The following is a 24,469-nucleotide window of genomic DNA, read 5'->3' on the forward strand; positions in this document are numbered from 1 at the left end:
GTTATGAATGTGTAGTTTTGTGCTTGTAGTTGGTAATGTAACACAACTTTACAGCTACTTAGCTAGCTATGGTGTTCAGCAGGTGCCATTTTGCAACGTAATGGATGTTTTTGTCCATATAAGGTAATGGTGTCAAACTCAAATTTTAGTCCATTGTCCAGTCTGCTGGACCCAAAGAAAAAAAAAATTTTTTTGCGACTGGTTAAACATCAGGGGGCACGGTGGCTTAGTGGTTAACACGTTCGCCTCACACCTCCAGGGTCGGGGTTCGATTCCAACCTCCACCTTGTGTGTGTGGAGTTTGCATGTTCTCCCCGTGCCTCGGGGGTTTCCTCCGGGTACTCCGGTTTCCTCCCCCGGTCCAAAGACATGCATGGTAGGTTGATTGGCATCTCTGGAAAATTGTCCGTAGTATGTGATTGCGTGAGTGAATGAGAGTGTGTGTGTGTGTGCCCTGTGATGGGTTGGCACTCCATCCAGGGTGTATCCTGCCTTGATGCCCAATGACACCTGAGATAGGCACAGGCTCCCCATGACCCGAGGTAGTTCGGATAAGCGGTAGAAAATGAATGAATGAATGAATGGTTAAACATCGAAGTCTCAAAAATATGTTCAGATATTTGCATTTATATAAAAGAAAACTATTCATGCATAAGTATTCACCCCCTCAACCCACATTCACCCCCTTTAAATTTCACACATTTTGAGATAATAGAGATAATAGAGAAGTGATGGCGGGGATCAATATAGTTTAGACAATAATACAATACAATTCGTAAAAGTTGGGATTGCATAAGGGTGAAAATACTTTTGGAAAGTTAAGTAAGTTTGAGTTTTGCTCGATTTTGCCCCCTAGTGGAATAGCAGAGACTAGGTCTTAAGTCCACAAGCTGAATTTACTTCAGAACAGCGGCGTCCAATCTTATCTGGTTAAAATAACGTGGGTGTGGTTTCAGGTTTTCATTTACAACCAATCAGAAAAGCCACACATGAGTTTATTGAACATCTGATTCAGGTTTATTGATCAACTGATTAAACAGATGGAATCAGATGTGGCTCCTCTTGATTGGAATGAAAACCTGAACTCATACCAGCCCTTCATGGATATGATCAGACACCCCTGATCTAGAATAGAGTCTAACACACACACACACACACACATACACAAACACAAACTCTCTCTTTCTCTCTTTCTCTCTCTCTCTCTCTCTCTCTCTCTCTCTCTCTCTCTCACACACACACACACACACACTTTCTCTCTCTCTTTCTCTTTCACACTCTCTCTCTCTCTTTCTGTCTCTCTCTCTCTCTCACACACACACACACATATTTTTTCTCTTTCTCTGTCTCTTTTCTCTCTCTTCTCCCTTTCTTCCTCTCTCACAAACTTTTTTTTATTTTATAAGAACTTATAAAATGAAAGCATACTGGTGAAGAAAATGCAAAGTTTATTTCTTTTTAATCAGATCAAGCTGCTGGCTGTCTGACAGGAAAAAACAACAACAAACCCTTAGGCTAAATTTATCTTGTCACATCATTTGTAAAAATGCAGAGCTGTTTTATTAACACGATATCGGCCCGATGCTGTGGTCCAGAAATAACACAGTGTCAGTTTAATCATTCCCATAAAGTATTCACACCCACATTCATCACCGGCGTGTTGATGACCATTTATCAAGAATTTCATCTTAAATTATTGGGGTAACGCTTTAACTTTAAGGTTCTCTTAACTCAACTTTTTATACATTAACATGAAAAAACGAAGAACTTCCACGAAAACGAATACATATTGACAAAGCTAACACTTGCATTCATTGTTTCATGTAATGAACCAAATGAGCCAAATTATTAATACTAAGGTTAATAAAATTCAGCCAACAAGGAACAACATAACCAACAGCTTTAATGAACACTGCTGTTAAGTATTAGAACTAAATGAACTAAAATATTAGAGTAAAATTCAAAAACGAGACTGAAAAGTTATTTGCAATATTTTTACCAGCATTTAGTAAATGATCAATATTAATTTAGTAACCAGCTCAGTAACTTTTATATAGACATCTTTCTAGTCACTGATTGAATAAACAATGAGCCCTTGTACTATCTTTGCTATCTCTTTACTTCTGCTATTAAACTGATGTTATCCTGGTGGGGCGTGGTCTCTTCTGGAATGACTCCGCCCCTATCCAGAGGGTACAAGGGCTCACTGAATGATGAAAATGTTATAAATCATATACTATGACCTTCACACTCACCAGATCCGAAAATAATCAGATACGACTGTATGCATCATATATTTTGGACGGATATGTTAGACAACAAGGGGGGGCACGGTGGCTTAGTGGTTCTCACACCTCCAGGGTTGGGGTTCGAGTCCCGCCTCCACCTTGTGTGTGTGGAGTTTGCATGTTCTCCCTGTGCCTCGGGGGTTTCCTCCGGGTACTCCGGTTTCCTCCCCCGGTCCAAAGACATGCATGGTAGGTTGATTGGCATCTCTGGAAAATTGTCCATAGTGTGTGAGTGTGTGAGTGAATGAGAGTGTGTGTGCCCTGCGATGGGTTGGCACTCCGTCCAGGGTGTATCCTGCCTTGATGCCCAGTGACGCCTGAGATAGGCACAGGCTCCCTGTGACCCGAGAAGTTCGGATAAGCGGTAGAAAACGAATGAATGAATGAATGAATGAATGTTAGACAACACGGCAACCACGGTTGGCTCTTTTTCCAGTATTTCAGTAAATTATCAACATTTTGTGATATTACATTTGGAATTCAATTCATTCTTTTATATAGACTTCTTTCTATTCACTAACTGAATAATCATCACTCATTACTTCCATTTTCTAATGCTTGTTAATGTTAATTATTACAGTAAATATTGCTAGGAAAGTTCATATAAAGTATTACCACAACATCTTATTCATGGTCCTAATTCATTCATTCATTCATTCATTCATCTTCTACCACTTATCCGAACTACCTCGGGTCACGGGGAGCCTGTGCCTATCTCAGGCGTCATTGGGCATCAAGGCAGGATACACCCTGGACGGAGTGCCACACACACACACTCTCATTCACTCACCCCCGAGGCACGGGGAGAACAAGCAAACTTCACACACACAAGGTGGAGGCGGGAATCGAACCCCGACCCTGGAGGTGTGAGGCGAACGTGCTAACTAAGCCTCCTAAGCCAGGACAAAAGTTGAGACAAAAGTCCTTTTTTAGGATGTGAAAGCTGTAGGAGGTAAAACATATTCAGTAACAACCAGTAAACATTTAGCTACAGTTTTATATAATTTGATTGTGTGAAATGAGCTCTAGATTACATAATAGCATGGTTTCAGTAAATCAGCATCACTGTGATGACCATGCTAAGTAACAAAGCTGCTTAGTAACAGCTAAGTATAAGGTTTGCTAAGTAACAGCTACTGTAAGTAAAAGGGTTGTTGCGAAACAGATAAGTGAAAGGATTGCTAAGTAACAGAGCTGTTTGGTAACAGCTAAGTACAAGAGTTGCTTAGTAACAGATAAGTGACTGGGCTGAGTAAAATAGTTGCTAGGCAACAGCTAAGAAAAAATGGTTGCTGGTAACAGTTAATTAAAAGGGTTGCTAGGTAGCAGCTAACTAAAAGGGGTTGCTAAGTAACAGCTTAGTAACAGGGTTGCTAAGTAACAGCTTAGTAACAGGGTTGCTAAGTAACAGCTAAGTAACAGGGTTGCTAAGTAACAGCTAAGAAACAGGGTTGCTAAGTAACAGCTAAGTAACAGGGTTGCTAAGTAACAGCTAAGTAAAATGGTTGCTGTCACAATTAAGTAAAAGGGTTGCTAAGTAACAGCTAATTAACAGGGTTGCTAAGTAACAGTTTGCTTCAAGTAAGTAACCATAGTCATTTGAAAAAATTACATAATATTAGAAAAAAATACTCACATTTTTGGCGCATGATTAATCCGATTCAGAAGACTTGTGTGTGATTGTAATCATTGTTATAATCAGTTATGAACATATTGTTAACTGTAGCATAAGAATTGTTATTTTATTCATGTTTTGTAGTAAACACCTGCATCAGGAAGGTGACAAATTCAGCCTGCAGCAGTTTTAACTGATTTAACTGAGTTTTAACTGTCCTGTGATGTCAAAACCGATATAAATAATATTCCCATATGTTTATTGAGCCTCATTGCTGATAACAAATTGACTCGTGCTGATAAATGGATACACTGAGATGAGTCTGTTAAATACTGCATTAATATCTATATGTTTAATGCTGTTGACTTTAAGGATTTGTTTACAGGATTGTTTTCAGGATTATATTGTAATCAGATAAGGAAGAGAACAAGCATTTGGTTTACAGTAAAATAACAGAAATTGCAGTGTGCAAATGATATCTAATAATTTCTGTTGAGGTGAGAAGGATCAGATTTTCCCCCGCGCCGACCTTTGAGGTTAACTTCATTGAGCAGGACATGAAACACGTTGTGCTTGCTGAGTGGCTGAGGTTTACAGATACAGTTACAGATCAAGGGGTCATGTGATCAAATCTCAGCGATGTTGTGCTTTAGCCTTAACCTTAACCGCTTTAGGCAAATGCACTCGATTACATTTTATTTTATAACACAACCATATTTAAGTATTTTCATTGCAGTATTTACAGTAGATAACAGGAATCATTCAAAATAAATCGTTTAAATAATCTCTGAATGTATTAGGTTTTACAGTTATAGCTTAAGCTTTGCCAATCTGCTGCCTGTAAATTACTGTAAATTTTGCAGCAAGTTAGATATCAGTTATCCATTTTTTCAAATAAATACGATCATTATATTAGCGGCTACATTACAGACTGAGAAAAATCTATTTTTTCACCTTTTTATTATACTTTACTGCATCAAAATGAGACTTTTTTGTTGTAAAAGAAATTGCAGTTAGCAAAAAATACACATTTGTAACAATATTCCCTGCTTTTTGCGTTACTTCGCACCTTATTTTTGCATAAAACTGTTGTATAAAAGTAATAGAACATTCTGTGTTACGTTATCGCAAATAAAGCCTCAGATATAATGCCCTACCAAATCACACCAAATTTGTTGTTTGTTATTTATAATGTTATACCTGAACAATACCATCCCAAATGTGAAGCATGGTGGTGGCAGCATCATGCTGTGGGGTTTTTTTTTTCAGCAGCAGCGACTGAGAGACTGGTCAGGGGTGACAGAAAGGTACAGCTCAAATATTCTCAAAAATACTTGATCCACATGGCTCAGGACCTCAGACTGGGCTGAAGGTTCATCTTCCAACATTACGACGACCCTAAGCTCACAGCCAGTATAAAACAGAAGTGGCTTAGGGACAACTCTGTGAATGTACTAGAATGGCCCAGCAAGGGCCCTGAATTAAACCCTCTGAACATCTCTCCACCAATGTTTCCCATCCAACCTGACAAAGCTTGAGTGGATTTGCAAAGAAGAATGGCAGAAAATCCCCCATGGGTAACGTATGGGCTGTTGCCTCATATCCAAAATGACTCCTGGATGTAATTGCTGCCAAAGGTGTTTCAACTAAGTACTTAGTAAAGGGTCTGAATACTTATGTACATGTGATATTTAATTTTTTTTCTTTTTTAATATTTTTTTACATACATTTCAAGAATTTATGGGGTACTGAGTGTAGATTAACTTAAAAAAAAAAAAAAAGTATTTGAACTCTTGTAGTATCAGGCTGCAACATAAAAAATAAAGGGGGTCTGAATACTTACCGAATTCACTCTATCTACATCTACACTCTTGGAGCTTTAAACATGTTTTTCACAAATAAATATCCCTTTCATATAGCCTTAAAAACACTGGGTTTATACATCTGAGGAAGGACTTTTGTCCAAAGCTTTCTGGTTCTCTGGAAACTTGAAACAAAATCTGGTTTGGACAATAAACTGTTCAGATTCTGGCCTGAATCACCGGAAAGGGTCAAAATTTGACATCCAAATTTGTCCGAAACATTCGGAAGCTAGAATTTTACAGACCAAAATCTCTGAGTACAGAAAAATAATACAGGAAAAGAAACTTGCTGAAGTTTATAGAAAGTTTAATTAGCAGTAAATGTTTTGTACAGAAGTCCTTCATCAGCAGAGCTAGCAACATTGGAATTAATGACTAATTCAATAGCAAGTTTTAACACAGAAGCATTTCTCTTGCCTTTCATTAAACACTGGCAATTTTTTACAGCCTGTAACTTTCCACATAATCTCTAATTTAAAAAAAAGGGCCACGTTTGTATACATACAGAAAACACAAATAAAAGAGATTTTTTTCAGTAGAAAAACATTCCAACTGCAATAGACAGGAACATTATATCCAGATATTATTATTGTTTTCTATACAGACGATGTATAAAACACTAAAAGATGACGAAGAACAAATCTGTTTAATAAACAGTTTTCGAAGGCAAGAATTGATAAAGCCATGATCAAAAACTTGTGATCATTGTGTTACTTCTCCTGTGTGTCTTGATCCTCGGTGAAAGGCTTGTCTTCCTCTTCCACTTGAAAGACTGCAGAAAATCCTGCCTCAAGTTTCTTCATCTCCCCTGTAAAGAGAACAGTGAGAATTGGAGGAATCTGTATTTCTGGTAAAAGAGTTCACAAGCTCACTCTCTCCCTTATCACACAACAGCTATGAAATCCGAGAGTCTGAAGTCTAAGGCACTTCCTTCCTTCCTTCCTTCCTTCCTTCCTTCCTTCCTTCCTTCCTTTTTAAACTGCTGCTCATGCTGCATCACAGGGCAGTGTAACACATTCTCACTATCTGCCCTCTTCACCATAATGTTCACAGCTCACAGACACCAACGATTGGCTTGTTTACCTCTGATTGACAGGGAGAGAGGAGAATAAGCCCCACCCACCAAAAAAACCTCACCAAATTTCTCTCTCTTGTCTCCTGTGTGATTCGATCCCACAATTTGTAAAACGGTTTTGGATTACAAACGTGCCACTGTTCATTTTCTGATACGTTTTGTTTAAGGAGACCCATTGGATATTTAGCATTTCAGTCAGGACCGCTTGAGTCAAAATAAAGACAATTCTTTGACATATTTGCAAGCTTATAAAATTTACATTTGGCTCCATGAAAGCTAGTCAGGGAACAGCAGCAGCTTCGTGGGGGGGACAATCTCCCATTTAACTGGGAAAGCAGCAAGACAAAATCCCCCATTTAGAACAGAGCCTGCATCAGTGACAACAGAATGACACTGATTAAGTTAAACAAAGTTTCAAGAAGGAGCTACAGTAGGGGAGGAGGTGGGGTGCAGCGATACAGAGGAAACAGTCAACCAGACCGACTGAAAAAAAAGCATTTAAATAGGGCGCCCTGTTTGAAAGGGACCAATAGCACGCTTAGGAATCAGATCAGCTGATGGGTGGGGTTAGAAAATTGACATCAGCTGATAGCCGAGCTTGACTATGTGGCCTGCCTGAACTGACGCTGAACGCTATATTTTTGGAAGGAGTCTCCAGTGTCAGTGCAGAATGTTGAGGTTTTCTCTGTTGCTTGACGAGAAATTAAATAACAAGGAGAGATACTGAAGAATGAATAATTGTTTATAATGAAAGCTGCTATAGCAAAAGTGATAACAGGATCTAACTTTTTTCATGGACATTCTACAACAATTATATGCAACTGTAAATGGATAAAACATTATGTCTCTTTATTAAATAAACCATTGAAAAGCTAATGCGGTATACACGGAAGAAAATACTTCAGGACGTGCTTGAAAGGAAATTATTCAACTTTATGATGAGAGTAATTCAAGACTATACTATAGATCACATGACCATCGCATCATACAGGTCAAAGCACTGAATGTGTTTGTGGTGTTGTGTGTACCTGTGGTACTCGGCTGGTCCACTGCGTCTCTGTCTGTTAGCTCCTCAGACAGTGTGTCCAGTTGGGAATGAGTATGTTTGGGAAGATGAGGACTCTCCTCTTGACCAGATCTCTGTTTGCTGGACTGATCTTTACCTGCAGGAGTGCACACAAACAGTGTGAAACCTAAACACACTACCATCTGGCCCAGCGAGGACAATATCGAACCTCTGGATTAACGTTTCAGAACCTTCCAGAAACTTCCACAAATCTTCACGAACCTTTCTGGGTCTTTACTCCCAAATCCCATCAAGGTTTTAAGAGTGACCTTCCACCTAGTGTGTTATCATCATCATTGCGTTTATACTTACTGTCTTTGTCATCTGAGACTGATTCATGTGAATTCCAATATACCAAAAAAATGTACAAAAATGTGTTTGTTTATCACTTACAACAGTATAATACTGTACAGAAGAAGCCAAACCAAGCATCTTACATTTCAAGCTTTAAAAAAAATTACCTTTATTTCTTTCATTTCAGTTTTCCAAACTCCGGTACATAAATAAATTAAAGTTGGAATTCTGCACAAAAACATTTCTTCTCATCTGCCAGAAAATATGCCAATATCTTTTTCTAAACCATGAAACAAATTTGATTAGGGGTGTAAAAATAAGTATACACATCCGGTCTGGGTTTATATGACTGATGCTTAAAATAAATTTCAATTCATTTTTTCAGCTACTGGTTTTAATTACACAACATTAACAGCAGTTAGAAAAGCTAGCCAGCTACAGAAAAGCACTATATCAGCTTTGCTTTGCTAATATTTGTGGTACATTTTTAGCAGTATACAGTATAAGGTGGTGTTAATAAGCTAGGCAAACTGAACAAATGTAATTCACAAGAACATGTATGGTGAACAATCCACAGTTAAAAACATGTTTTTATTTACCAAAAAAAAAAATAAAAAATTAACAAAGAGCATCTCTAACAGACTATAATGTACAGTGAAATTTAGCACTCGCACTCGCTGTATGTAGGTTAGTAGCAAGCATTTAAATTAATTAGCCCGCAAGCATTAATTAAGAGGACGGATGTGTCTCAATCAAGTCTCTAGTTCCCTAAGTGGTGAATCAGTATATAATGATATGGTGTACACAAGTTGATAAGGACTCACTATATATTAGGACACTGACGGAGTACATATGAAAATTTGAAAATATGATCATTTCTGTCATGAAATTAAATTCAAAGGATCATTGCTTAGCTGGGGGATGTGGTAGCTTAGTGGTTAACATGTTGGACTACTGATCCGAAGGTGGTGTGCTTGAAACCAAGGTCTACCAAGCTGCCACTGCTGGGCCCCTGAGCAATCCCCTTAAACCTCTATTGCTCAGTTGTATAAAATGTGAGTTGCTTTGGATAAGTGTATTTGCCAAATGGGGTAAATGTAAGCTAGTGGGAGTCAATCAACTCAAATGAAGTAAAAAATTACTAATATACTGTAAGTAATCATTTGAGTGCTACAATGATGGTAACAAGCTACTTACACTTGTGGAAGTTGACAGAGATTTTTTTTGGATCCCTGTTTTTTGTGGTGCAGGAAGAATTTTTAGAGAGAGAGAGAGAGAGAGAGAGAGAGACAGAGAGAGAGACAGAGAGAGAGAGAGAGAGAGAGAGAGAGAGAGAAAGAGACCTTGAAATGGCCAACTCCCTGATCCTGAGTAGTGAACTAGGGAGCTGAATGAGACACACCTATGTTTTTCGTCACAAAAAGAAAGGGAATTGTTTACTTAAAATATTTAAAGGAAATTTACAGGATTGTTGTGGTTACATACAAGAAATTAAACACTTCTGATGTGCTGTTACAGGGAAATTATCAATGTCAGTGTGCTAACAGTGACCTCACTCACTCACTAATTTTCTACCTCGGGTCACGGGGAGCCTGATCTCAGGCATCATAGGGCATCAAGGCAGGATACACCCTGGACGGAGTGCCAACCCATCACTGGGCACACACACACTCTCATTCACTCACGCAATCACACACTACGGACAATTTTCCAGAGATGCCAATCAACCTACCATGCATGTCTTTGGACCGGGGGAGGAAACCGGAGTACCCGGAGGAAACCCCCAAGGCACGGGGAGAACATGCAAACATCCCACCCACACACAAGGCGGAGGCGGGAATTGAACACCCAACCCTGGAGGTGTGAGGCGACCATGCTAACCACTAAGCCACCGTGCCCCCCAACAGTGACCTGTTATTGATTATTTTCCTATACCAGCACATCCCTGTGTTGTGTTTTATTTCCTATGTAGTTACTTATTATATAATTAAAACCAATAAACAGATTCGCTTGTTCAAGCTTGTTTTTGATTGACTGAGCAAATGTTCTTCAAGCTCTTTGTTGATACAGTGATACAAGTACATGAGTCACAATTGGGGTGTGTGCGATGATATCAGATGATGTCACAGAAATGTTTTTCCCTGAAAAATTTGTAATATGATTATGAAATTGCAAGATGCAGATGCAGTAAACCATCGTGTTTTATTGTTGTGTGGACTTTTCATACTGATCCACTGATATACTGGGATTATTACGTGGCTATGCGAAATCATATGTACATCATGTTATGTTCATGTTCTGTGCAAGGCTGAATCGAGAACAAGCATAATCGAGAAAAGACAGAAAACCTTTGTCGAGGTATTCAGCATGAATATTGGTAAAATCAGAGTGTAAGTACAGAGAGAGATGTAGAAAGGATTTCTGAAGAATTGTATACAACAACTACAAGGAAGAAGATACACAGCTCAAGCCATTGGGATGAAGTTTAAGGTTATCGTGAGACAGATGAAGGACTGGACGCGCTTTTCTGTCGACACGCTGACGTCTCTGATGTCTCCCCTGCATAACCGTACCAAAAGAATGACAAAAATACAAAACATACAAAACAAAAATATATGTAAGGTAGGGGTGGGGGGAATGGTAGCATTTTTTGGGTGGTGGAGGAATGGTAACATTAAATCAAAGTAAGGAAGAGAAAGAAAGAAAGACAGAAAAAAGACTCAGTGAAGATTCAGTGAAATAATACATCTCAAACAAAATTCTATTGTTCTTCCATCAATTTTTGTTTATAATTTGTTCATGAATAATCCTGCACATATCCCTGAACTAATACGCTTATAAATGTATGAATCACCAACTAATAAAAAGCTAAACTTATATGATTTTTATTTTGTACAAAGCAGGAAAACAGAACAGAAAAAAAGACTTATCAGAAAAGTTAGAATCTTCTTCATTGAGAATCATTACTACATTGAGCTCTGGTCATTCAGAACTCTTTTGAAATGCAACCAAAATCTTTTTTGTTTCAGACACCATGAACAATTTAAACAATATTTGAAATAATAGAACATGAATTAATACTTGCTGAAATATGTATATATATATATATATATATATATATATATATATATATATATATATATATATATAAAACTATCAAATCTGCTCAGTAAGAAGAAATATGAAAATGTCTATCATTTCAAATTGTTTACATAAGGTACAAGGTTCTTTATTTGTCACATATATATGATGTTATGTATAATGTAAATATAACATCAGATGTTTTTCTGTAGTTACTCATTCTACAATGCAACATTGAACATATTAGATTTTGTTCAATGTGTTAGAAAGCTAACCCTAACCCTAACCCTAACGTTAACCCTAACCATTTAAATTAACCTCCAACTTTAGCCCCAACCCCTAATCCCAACCCTAATCCCCAATACCAACTCTAACCTTAACCCCAACCCCAACCCTAACCCCAATACCATCCCAAACCTCAACCCTAACCCCTTACACCAAACCTAAACCCTAATACCAACCTGGACCTCAACTCTAACCCCCTACACCAACCGAAACCTTAACCACAACCCAAACCCCTAATACCAACCCAAATTCAGACCTTAACCCCTTACACAAACCCTATACAAAACCCTAACCCCTTATACCAACCCTAACCCCCAGTTTTACCCCTAATATCCTAACCCTAACCACTAGCCCTACTCTAAGACTTCAGGACAATTTAATAAAAAAAAAAATTCGGTCTGCTTTTTCAATAATAGCAGAAATACAGTTCATGGTAATGAACTTAAATGAATATAAATAAAGACTTACTTTTGAACTAATGTCCCTAAAGCACTACTATTCATAACATTTCCCTTGAGACTGATGGAAATGTATTTTTTATTTCTGCTCTGATCTCCACTTACCCCCCTCCTCACTGCTCCCTGCCTGTTCATCACAACTGACATAAGTCTCTGAAGAGCTGTGACCGGCCCACTGGGCCACGGCACCATTGGGCTGCTGTTCTGCAATTGGACTGGGTGTGTCTGGGCTGTCAGAGAGCCCTGCCTCCATCTGCTCGTGTCTCTGAAAGTGCTGCTCCACCACCAACTGCAGTTCTGCGCTCGATACACACACATACACACATACAGCACATCGCCAAGGACATGGAATTGAGCCCAAAGTCTGTGAAAGCATACCAAGACTATATCAACTCTTTATAAACATGTTTCCAGCTCTTAACATTTACATTTGTGATGAGACATATAACATGCATGAGAGATTTTTTTCTTCTTAATAAAGAATTTAAATCTTACATTTAAATGTAAGTCTCTGAATTTAAATACACAGTTCATATCTACATTTAATTACATTTAACTATATGATATAATAAAAGATGGAGAATGTGTTATGGAAAGCGGACTCCATCAGGCGTCAGGATTTCGATGAAGGCAGCATATTTTCTGGCTATATATCTACACTGCGCTATAACACAATGAAATCCGACACTGCGCTCATGCACAAGGCCTGCAGGCTTCTTCTTTCTGATAAAGAGACACACAAATGGAAACTGATAGTAGCACATTCAGTGCGTACATACCTAAGCAATCCAGTGGATTTTCAATACAGTGCCTTGCGTTAATATTCACACACCATGCTTTTTATTTTATTAAAATTGCACAACCTGAAACTAAAATAGAGTTTATGGGAAATTTATGTTATGAATTCTATTTTTAAAAGATTGGTGGGAAAAAAAACCATTTGTGATTGGATAGGAACTGACCCTGCTGGCTGTGAACTCCCTGAATTATAACTGAGTCACCTTCAAAGTCAAATACATAGCTGAACATTCAGCTGAGTGCTACTGAAATGTCTATATAAAACCCTGACGTCCTATACCTGGCCAATACAATCTTTTCCCCAAAAAATGTTTTTTGTAGATTCTTTTGGAGAGAAATAAACATTTAATACTTAAACTGTTCTATAAATTCAAAAATATGTAAAGGAAATCAGTGGCATTTGGGGAATTTTATCACTATGTAAATAATGTTGCGAGAAGTTTTAATACAATGTGTTTCTAAATTACATGTTTTAGAAAAGATCAACTAGTTAATTAAATTTGTGAAATAATACACACTGAAATGATTGAAATTCTTCAATAGGATAGAATTTTTGCTATATACACAAATTCTTTTCAATTAACCCTTTAAAATGCTTCTATATAAAGATCAACTTTGGGGTTTCATATACAAAAGGAAGCAAGTAATGGAACTATTTTAGTTCCTATATACAGTAGAACTCTTGCTTTTAAGAGTGTAAAGACTAACAAAATATCAATGAAGCCTAGGAAAAGTAGCAATAAGGGATTAGTTCTTAAACAAATATTCCAGACTTTGGCCAAAAACACCTTTAGATTTTTTCCCTGCCTACATCTGTTTATCGAAAAGTCACTGACAAGGAAGGACGATTATTAGACAAAGAACCAAGAATTTAAGGGAAACTCCAAAAAGCTGAATGGAAACAGAGCTCAGCTGGGACAAGGCTACTATACCACAAGCCTAACAAAAATCTAAAGCTCTTAAAGAGGTAGTCATTACTGGAACAAAAACTAAAGCCAGTTGGAGTTTTTGCCCGAAAGGCTTTTTAAAGGTTCAGCAAATATGGACAAAAGGTTTGTACTGGTACATAGTGTTCATCACTAAGTGTCATGCTTGGCAGAAATCCAATACTGTGAAAACACAGTGACTCGGCACAATGAAGCATGGTAATGGTAGCATCAGGTTGTGGATAAAGTTGTGGTAGGGACAGTAATTGTAAACAAATGTGCTTCTACGTTAAAAGTGTGAATACTTATACAACTCAAAATGTCTTTTGTTCATGTAACCATTCTTTTATAAATGCAAAAGTAATTTGTGTTCAAGTTGAGTGAGGTTGTGGAAAAAATGTGGAAATGTTGAAGGGGAGGACATTTATTTATGCAGTGTACTGTAGGTGGTGGTTAAGATATAGCGGAAAACATATACAAAGATAAAATAAACACGAGAAAGAGAAAATAAGGCAAATAAAAAACAAAAAAAAAAAAATTAACAGCATGTATGTGTAATTGGTTTAAGAACAAATATTAGCTAGGATTTATTTATTAGTTTAGAACTTTATGTAACAGTGGATACCTTAGAAACCTGTTTGTCAAACTGAATTTAATGTGCAGTGGTGTAGCATTTGTAAATGAACATCAGTAATACCCCTTTTCTACCAAAAAGAACCGGGTGCTGGTTCAGAGCTGGTGCTGGTGCTGGTTCAAAGTTGGTTCCACTGGCGAACCTTCTAAGAACCGGTTTGCCTTTCCATCAGTTAGAGAGCCGTCACAGAGCTGAGTCTGACGTCACTGTATATGCGTCACGTTACACAGCAACTTTAGCGCAGCAGCGGCAAACACAAACACATCAGTGGTGGATGTTGCTTTACTGTTAATGCTCATGGCTTTGTGAACCTACATTAACATCCAAACGGGGCGAATCCAATGTGTTCGTGCAGCTCCATGTAATCTGTATAAACGGAGGTTGTTATCGAGAAAGTAAATAACATTATTTTATCATTAACACAGAAAAAACTTAGCCTTAGCATGTAGCTACTTACTATCATGTGTGCTGATAATGTATCATATTGTGGTAAAGTAAAAGTGTATTAAACATTAGTAAACTTAAGGTATTTTATCAAATGCGCTAACAGTAGCCCCGCCTACAGCACCGCCCACAGCCCCTGACACAAGCAGTTCTTAAGCCTAGACCAGCAACGTTTTGGTGCTACTTAAGAACCACTTTTCCTGGTTCAGAGCCGGTGCTTTGGCTGTCGAAAAAGAAAGAACTGGTTCTAAATTAGGCTCCGAACCAGCACTCAAACTGCCTCGGTGGAAAAGGGACATAAATGTTAACATCTGGAGTGTCCAATGTTTTCTGGGACAATTTGGTTGCAGGTTTTTGTTCCAACCAAGCAGAAACCACACCTGAGTCAACTGAAAGCCAAGAGTCAACTGATTAAACAGGTGGAATCAGGCTCCAGCTTCACTGTGGCTACACCTGCCCTTTGTGATAAGATTGGGCACCCTTGGTTTACATTTTACAGAATTTAAAGGTTAACACAGATCATCTACAGGTATGTCCTATATATACACTATGTCTCCCCTATACTATATGTCTTATTATCTGAAAATAAATGATGTGACCTCTGTAGGAACCTTGTGAAGTATTGGGATTATCTTGGAACCTTACACCTTTATTGTGTATTCACCACACACCCCACCAAGGGCAACAGTGCCACAATATCCAGCATACATTACACAAACATGTTATGATATTAGCGTTACCATCTCAGGTAACAAACCGATGCTAACCCTTTAGTTAATTTCATTTGGGTGGCTGTGTTGGACAAGTTCGCATGATTGGTGTGCCTTAGGCTGGCCACAATAAAAAAAAACTCTAAAATGTGCAGTTTTTAATGACACAGCACAATGCCACAGATGTTGCAAGTTTTGAGGGAGCATCCAATTGGCATGCAGACTGCAGGAATGTCCACCAGAGCTGCTGCCCATTAACTGAATGTTTATTTCTCTACCATAAGCCATCTCCAAAGGCATTTCAGAGAAATTGGCAGTACATCCAACCGGCCTCACAACCGCAGACCATGTGTAACCACACCAGCCCAGGACCTCCACATCCAGCATCTTCACCTCCAAGATCGTCTGAGACCAGCGACCCGTACAACTGCTGTAACAATCGGTTTGCATAACCAAAGAATTTCTGAGCAAACTGTCAAAAACTGTCTCAGGGAAGCTCATTTGCATGCTCGTCGTCCTCATCGGGGTCTTGACCTGACTGCAGTTCGTCAACCGACTTGAGTCACAATCAACAACCCGATCAACTCTATGTGAAGGAGATGTGTTGCATTGTGTGAGGCAAATGGTGGTCACACCAGATACTGACTGGATTTTGCGACCACCCCCACCCTCCGCGGACCCCCCAAATACAATAAAACTAAACATTCTAGAGCGGCCTTTTATTGTGGCCAGCCTAAGGCACTCCTGTGCAATAATCATGCTGTCTAATCAGCATCTTGATATGCCACACCTGTGAGGTTTTAGACCCGATCTACTTTTGTGTACATAGAAAAAGTTTTAGATCTTTGCGTTCAGCTCAATGGGGCAAAATAAAAAAAAAAGTGTTACGTTTATAATTTTGTGTAGTGTAATTCAAGCCTATCGACTGCTTGAAGATTATTATATTACTAACAGTGAATGAATTAAAGTTCATTGTCTTGATGGATGGAAATCTGTGCAACAATTTGACTAGCTTGCTAATTTACCTTGTTTTTAGCAAACTTTCCGACTTTACTTTGCAAAACGATTGGCTTCAACCTGTCCCTCTCGCTGTTAGAGTTGTGTCTGTTTCCCCATTTAGAGATAAGGTAGTTTAAAAGCTCAACACATGCACCATATTTCAGTTTAATCTCAGATTTCAGCCACTTTAATGGAGTTGCCAGACACTTTGCTAAAGTTGCTAATCAGATCATTGACTTCTGGGAGTACGGATGATGGATTCTTTATGTACATTAATATATCATAAGCATAGAGTCTGATTCCATAATGATATTTTTTGTTCTTTTTGATCTGGAGGTAATTCCATGAAAAGCAGCAATTATGCTGGTAATAATGTCTAGTTGTCTAGTTTCTCTTTTAGAAATGATACAGTAGTTCTATCTGTATATTTATACAGTATATTATCACAGATGTATGTTACAGTATTTTGATGCGGTTAATAAGACGATCGAGATCTAAATTAAGCCTTTGAAACCTTATTGAATGCCTTTTTAACATCTATAAATAGCAATCCTGTAGGATTACTAAAGCTAGTATGGGGTATTGACCTAATGGACATGAATATGAGTGGCTATTGATTGACTTTGGTTGTGGTTAGTAAGAAGAATCTCGTTGTAATAAAATAGAATCTGCTGAATGGAAAAAAAAATGAGTGGAAAAGCACACGCTAGTCAAATGGCATTCGTGACCTCATCACAGAAACCATTTCTTATGCAAACACAGAATCGATGGACTAATACATAAGGATGAAATACAGTGAACATGCTCGTTATCCCCTCCCTCCTGCTCTACAGTATATAACACTGTTCTCAGATGGGATGTCTCTCAGAACCACCAGCTGAACCCTACAATAAGGTTTGTGCTTAAACATGTTTAGAGCTTCCGCTGCTTTTTCCTTGGCTTCTGAGATGTGTTCTGGCTTCCATTCTGACTGCTGACCCGCGATCTCTGCTGACTTCGCCCTAAACCATCCTGCTTCCCTTTAGCTAATTAGCTCGCAGCTTGGAGGTAGCACATGTAGTCTTGGCCATATTCCATGTATGTTTTCTTCGTTTAGCAATAAAACACCATTAATGCTTTTGGATTATGAACCAGAACAATCTCCTATATTATGTATGAGATGCTGATCTGATTCTCATCAAACATCCTGTGTTTGTCCTCATTTAGATTATTATGTATAAGACAGCGAAAAAAATGGCAGTGTAAACAGAGCAATAATTAGTCTAACTCTACATATGAGTTTAAAAATGAGAACAATATGACATTTACAGGGCTCTCAAGTGTCAAACATTGAGAGTGACAGTCACGCATTTGTATCTCACATTTGTATTTCACATTGTATTTTTCACGCAGAAAAACGTTTTACAATTTATCACATATTTAATAAGCCGCAGCGCCCAAAATGTATCTATCCGCACTGCTGTCTCTGTGGAACCGGGCAGGAATCAAGCGCGTCTCCCCTGGAGTTCTTAGTCGAGCCTGACACTTATCAGCCAATCAAAAAAAGAGGCTACACAATAGCCAATCAGAAAATAGCACTATTGTATCTGGGTAAGATTTAACGCAACAACCAATGAAAAAACAACATATTCATTAGAGAGGGTATTTTCGATGGTCTTTTTGAACAAAGCCTCAACACAAAACAGCTTGTCTCTGGACGGGACATTGTCCTCAATCATGACCCTAAAAAATGTCTGGGCTTGAGCTGAACTGTTTTAAATGGGAGCAACATTACAAATGATAAAAGAGTCCAAAAAGGCAACAAACACTAACAATAAACAACACCAGTCTTAATATCTCTCTCTCTCACACACACACACACAAATTTATAAATGGAAATTGAACAAATACTTTGTATTTGGTTAAAATGTGCTCAGTGATCCAGTTTTTTTTTTTGTAATTCTTGGGGGGTGGGTTTGTCTGCTGGGATGGGGTGGGGGTGGCGGTGTTGCTGGGGGGTTGGAAATGTCACTCTTGCCTGTCTTCAACACTTGAGAGCCCTGCATTTAAATTTACAGCATTTGGCAGACGTTACATTTTTATACAACTGAGCAATTGAGGGTTAAGGGCCTTGCTCAGGGACCCAGCAGTGTCAGCTTAGTGGACCTGGAAGTCCAAATCACAACCTTCCAATGCCTTAACCACTAAGCTACAGTACCACATCTCCCAAATATGACTTGGGTGAAGTCTGATCTTTCTGGCTGCTTTGTCATTCGTTGAAACCTATTTAGCTATGTAAATGTTTATGAGAGATTATACTAAAGGAGAAGACATCTTTGCTAATATTAATGGGATGTCTGGATTTTGGCCAAAGTGAAAGTTTATGATATGTCATTTTTATCCACTATTCTGCACACAAATCCTACACAGGGTGTAGGACAGGGACCCTGAAGCCTATCCTACTGAATTCAGTTGCAGAATTGCACACACACACACACACACACACACACACACACACACAATGTGGACAATTTTGGAATTGCCAATCAGTCTACAGCTCATGTCTTGAGACTGGGGATAAAACTGGAGTAGCCAGAGGAAACCCATGAGGAGGTGGGAATTGAACATTTAACGTGAGAGGTGCACTGAGCCTCTGTGCACCCTACCTTACTGAAATCATTAAGATTAATACAAAGAGTTAGATTCTAAAAATGATGACCTAGAGCAAACAAAAATCTACGAAGTTATGGTTGAAATAACAATAAAAGCTTTTTAACTTGACCTGACAAGTCGGTGTTTATTAATTTATGTATGATCTGTAAATATATATATATATATATATATCTCAAAAGTGGGAAGTAGGATCCCTCTGATAGCACATGATGGGAGATCTTCCACCAGTATTAATGTGCTAATTATTATATTATTAGTACCATGAATAATACTTTGTGGCTGTGGTCTGTTTTATGTAATAGAACGTATAAAGCCACCAGAGGGCAATGGAGTTTAATAATTCAAAAGAAATGGCTGAACACTGCTACACTACAGACAGGGCCTTTTTACACCTGGTCACTTCGTGTGTTTTCTCTGATCCGATAGCTATCTGATTTGTTAAAACTGTTCCATTTACATCAGGCCACATAAATGCGTCTTGGCGAATCGGATATCAATCCGATCTTTCTACTCCCGCCCAAAATACAGATATATTTTACCTCATTTCCGGGGTAATTGAGATGGAACGCGCTTTGGTGTATGCGGTTGCTACAAAAAACAGCATTTACTGTTTGCTGCATTTTCGCTGGCGGCAGCATTGCATTTAAAGACTAAACGAGATGGGAAAAGATATTTATTTCTGGCACGATGCACGACGTACTTCCGTTTGGGAGGAGTATAGGGCTGACGTATGTGGCTTGAACAACCACATTCATTTACACCTGTCCAGTTTCATCTGAAATGCGTCCCAGACCACCTCCTGAAGTGGTTTGAGCGATCGGATTTATATCCGTCTCGAAAACGTTTCGGAGGGCATTTAGACCTGGTCTTTTTACCATCGGATAGCTATCGGATCACAGAAAACGCATGAAGTGAACAGGTGTAAAAACCCCCACAGAAAATACTGTAGTAAGGGAAAAGTTAGCTTCTTCATTTAGAGCTCATTTAAGATGTTATATCTTCAAAAATCTGGGTAAATAGTCGAGTCCATAATTTATAGTGCGTAGTTGTTGATTTGAAGCAATCAGCAAGGTACTAAATTATAAATTGCTAAATAATGTGATTGCTATAATACAAGCTAGCACAGCGCTGCATTTGCTTGAAAGTCAGCCAATACTGAAGCTGTCTGGTTGCTGCTGCTGACTCTTTCCTCATTACTGAGAGTTTTGCCACGCTCAGCTAGCCTGACCATTTAAGTCCAGCACTCTGAAATGATGCATCTGCACACTCTGATCGATAAGCCGCACTAATGTGGATTAGTCCGTCCATTCCAGGAAATGGCTCTGTCAAGGCCCTTCCAACGTCCACTTCGATGCCTTCGCTGGCCCGTGCTCTGTTCTGTTCACAGCATCCCATCCCATCCCATTGACCTTGTTCAGCTCTTCTGATCTTATAACATAGCGGTTGTAAAATGCTTTGTAAGCTTCACAATATGTCTTCTATTCGTCATAATTAGATTAGATAGATACTTTATTGTCATTGCTCAGAGTACAACAAATTTAAACAACTCTCCTTCTGGTGTAAAACGAATGAAGGATAAAAACTAAATAAAATGGAGTTCAAATAATAAACTATCTGATCACACTGGGATGCTCAGTTGAGATCTTCTCTTAATCACTTGTTTGTATCTGTGCAATATTCGCTTTTTTTATTCTTATTGTTTTATACATGGGGGGGCACGGTGGTTTAGTGGTTAGCACGTTCGCCTCACACCTCCAGGGTCGGGGGTTTGATTCCCGCCTCCGCCTTGTGTGTGTGGAGTTTGCATGTTTCCCCGTGCCTCGGGGGTTTCATCCGGGTACTTTGGTTTCCTCCCCCGGTCCAAAGACATGCATGGTAGGTTGATTGGCATCTCTGGAAAAATTGTCCGTAGTGTGTGATTGCGTGAGTGAATGAGAGTGTGTGTGTGCCCTGTGATGGGTTGGCACTCCGTCCAGGGTGTATCCTGCCTTGATGCCCGATGACGCCTGAGATAGGCACAGGCTCCCCGTGACCCGAGGTAGTTCGGATAAGCGGTAGAAAATGAGTGAGTGAGTGAGTGAGTGTTTTATACATAGATTCAGTTGCTTATTTCCAGTTCTATGTATGTATGTAAAAATTGGAAATAAGCAGCACAATAAATAAACAGCTCTTCTTATGCTCACAGATCTCCTTAATGGTGTATAATTAAAGAAGTACAATATTTTAAACAGGAAAATATGCAGTTTTGTCGGCTGGTGGTGGGGAATGTGATATAAAACAGGGAGCTTAAGTGACTTTTCGATCATTCAAGCTGAGCAAGAGCTCATCCTGAGATAATAGATTGTAAAGTCTGATTGTACTCATGTACTCTGACACCTGAACAAATTGTAACAGACATACTGTAATGTGAACAGTGTTATTTTGTGTTAGTTTGTAAAACATCTTCCTGAGAAACTACCACCGCTTGAGATCATTAGATGTTCTCTGATTCATTTAAGGATATGACGAAACACCTGTCTCCTTCTTAGAAAGATCTCGACTGAATCAGTTAAATCCACAGTGAGGGAAATTAGCAGGATAAAGAGAAGACGCCTGCAATCTGTCAGGGATGAAATACATACAGTATGAAGGGGAAGATGAGATGGTGAAAGTAAACAGAAAGGCGAGTCAGTGAAATGTACATCACATGCTAGGGAAGGGCTGCTGGACCTTTTTATGACAAAGTTTCGAATCTAGGATTCAGATGATGCAGAATACACTTCACATGGTGTGCTGCTGCTAGCTGCTTGTCACTGTGTGTGTGTGTGTGTGTGTTGCAGATGGTTTAGTACAGTTAGGGTCAGTTCATATCCGGATCTGTGTCATAGTAAGGTTTTGGGCCACTATGAGAACATGAGCTTCATTGCAGCATGAGAAAATGAGCTTAATTGAACCATGAGGACAGGAGCTTCACTGCACAATGGGAACAGGAGCTTCACTGCATAATGGAAACAGGAGCTTCACTGCTCAATGGGAACAGGAGCTTCACTGCACCACAAGAACATGAGCTTCATTGTACCATGAGTGCATAAGCTTCACTGCACCATGAGAACATGAGCTTCAATGCACCATGGGAATGGGAGCTTTACTGCACCATGAGACCATGAGCTTTATTGTACCATGAGAACAGGAGCTTCGCTGCACCATGAGAACATGAGCTTTGTTGTACCATGAGAACATGAGCTTCACTGCACCATGAGAACATGAGCTTTGTTGTACCATGAGAACATGAGCTTCACTGCACCATGAGAACATGAGCTTCACTGCACCATGAGAACATGAGCTTCGTTGTACCATGAGAACATGAGCTTCACTGCACCATGAGAACATGAGCTTCGTTGTACCATGAGACCATGAGCTTCATTGTACCATGAGAACATGAGCTTCATTGCACCATGAGACCATGAGCTTCATGGTACCATGAGTGCATAAGCTTCACTGCACCATGAGAACATGAGCTTCATGGTACCATGAGTGCATACACTTCACTGCACCATGAGAACATGAGCTTCAATGCACCATGGGAATGGGAGCTTTACTGCACCATGAGACCATGAGCTTTATTGTACCATGAGAACAGGAGCTTCACTGCACCATGAGACCATGAGCTTTATTGTACCATGAGAACAGGAGCTTCACTGCACCATGAGAACAGGAGCTTCATTGTACCATGAGAACATGAGCTTCATTGTACCATGAGAACAGGAGCTTCATTGTACCATGAGAACAGGAGCTTCACTGCACCATGAGACCATGAGCTTCACTGCACCATGAGAACATGAGCTTCACTGTACCATGAGAACATGAGCTTCACTGCACCATGAGACCATGAGCTTCACTGCACCATGAGACCATGAGCTTCATTGTACCATGAGAACATGAGCTTCACTGCACCATGAGACCATGAGCTTCATTGTACCATGATTACATGAGCTTCACTGTACCATGAGACCATGAGCTTCACTGCACCATGAGACCATGAGCTTCACTGCACCATGAGAACATGAGCTTCACTGCACCATGAGAACATGAGCTTCACTGCACCATGAGAACATGAGCTTTACTGCACCACGAGAACATGAGCTTCACTGCACCATGAGAACATGAGCTTCACTGCACCATGAGACCATGAGCTTCACTGCACCATGAGAACATGAGCTTCACTGCAGAACTAAAGTGACAATGTTACTGTTGTGCAAAATAAAAGACAAGACTTTCACAAGACTTTTTTTTTGCAACAAAACAACCTTTCCAAAGTCTGAGGATGTAACCAGATATGACCACATTATAGGGCCTGGACAGATAATGTGTTCTGAACAGATACAGATATGACTAGGAGACGCATTGTTTAAAGGTTTATGTTGATACTAGAAGCACAACTAAGAGCTTTTTAACTTTTATGTGAAGCTCTTAGGATATAAAAAGATCATGTTCAAGTAGTGCTGCACAAAACATATACAAAGTTACTTTACTTATTTAACGAAGGGTTGAAATGCTTCAAAATAAGATAATAGTAGAATGAATTTTTATTCAACATGGCCGAGATCCAAGGACAGGGCATACTCTGTCGATCACAGTGACACTAGCCAACCATGTTCGAGGAATAAGACAGACTGTAGTTTTTTGTGTGCTAATTTGCTCATTGATGCGACATAAGCAAAAGGATGTAGTTAGCTGGCTTCACAATGTCTCAAATAAAGTATGTATTAACTTTTAGCCTTTTATGTGATGGTCCAGTGGTCCAGGCGCTGGGTTCCTAATCAGAAGGTCGGGGTTCAAGCCCACAAGCTGCTGAGACATCTACGTTGGGTCCTTGAGCAAGGCCCTTAACCTCACCTGCTCCATGGGCGCCGCATGATGGCTGACCCTGCGCTCTGACCCCAGGGTCATAATAGCCTGGGATATGCGAAAACCAGGGCAAGTCGTGGCCCAATGGTTAGAGAGTCTGACTCATAATCCTAAGGTTGTGGGTTCGAGTCTCGGGCCGGCCACAACTGAGGTGACCTTGAGCAAGGCACCGAACCCCCCCAACTGCTCCCCGGGCGCCGTTGCATAAATGGCTGCCCACTGCTCCGGGTGTGTGTTCACGGTGTGTATGTGTGTTCACTGCTGTGTGTGTGCACTTTGGATGGGTTAAACGCAGTATGGGTCACCGTACTTAGCCGTGTGTCACGTCAAACTTTTCCAGTACTAGATCTTCTGCTTTAGGCCACGCCCCCTTTTAATTTGAATACAGACACATG

At 39.4% G+C, this 24,469-nt stretch overlaps 1 protein-coding gene across 2 annotated transcripts in view; it reads right to left on the reverse strand.

The window, feature by feature from the left end:
* Window positions 1–6,244: 6,244 nt before the first annotated feature.
* The window catches only part of ppp1r1c (protein phosphatase 1, regulatory (inhibitor) subunit 1C), a 38,627-nt gene continuing 20,402 nt past the window's right edge, over window positions 6,245–24,469 (reverse strand). Inside the window, exons 5-7 of one of the 2 annotated variants that reach the window (XM_060877029.1) lie at window positions 12,130–12,321; window positions 7,869–8,003; window positions 6,245–6,573 (exon numbers count right to left, since the gene is read on the reverse strand). In XM_060877029.1, coding sequence (XP_060733012.1) covers window positions 6,476–6,573; window positions 7,869–8,003; window positions 12,130–12,321 — 425 coding nt within the window. In that variant the 3' untranslated portion in view covers window positions 6,245–6,475. The remainder of the gene's footprint in view (window positions 6,574–7,868; window positions 8,004–12,129; window positions 12,322–24,469) is intronic. The other variant, XM_060877028.1, reaches the window with a different exon arrangement.

The sequence above is a fragment of the Tachysurus vachellii genome, chromosome 8, assembly GCF_030014155.1.
Source record: "Tachysurus vachellii isolate PV-2020 chromosome 8, HZAU_Pvac_v1, whole genome shotgun sequence".
Classification (NCBI taxonomy): Eukaryota; Metazoa; Chordata; class Actinopteri; order Siluriformes; family Bagridae; genus Tachysurus; species Tachysurus vachellii.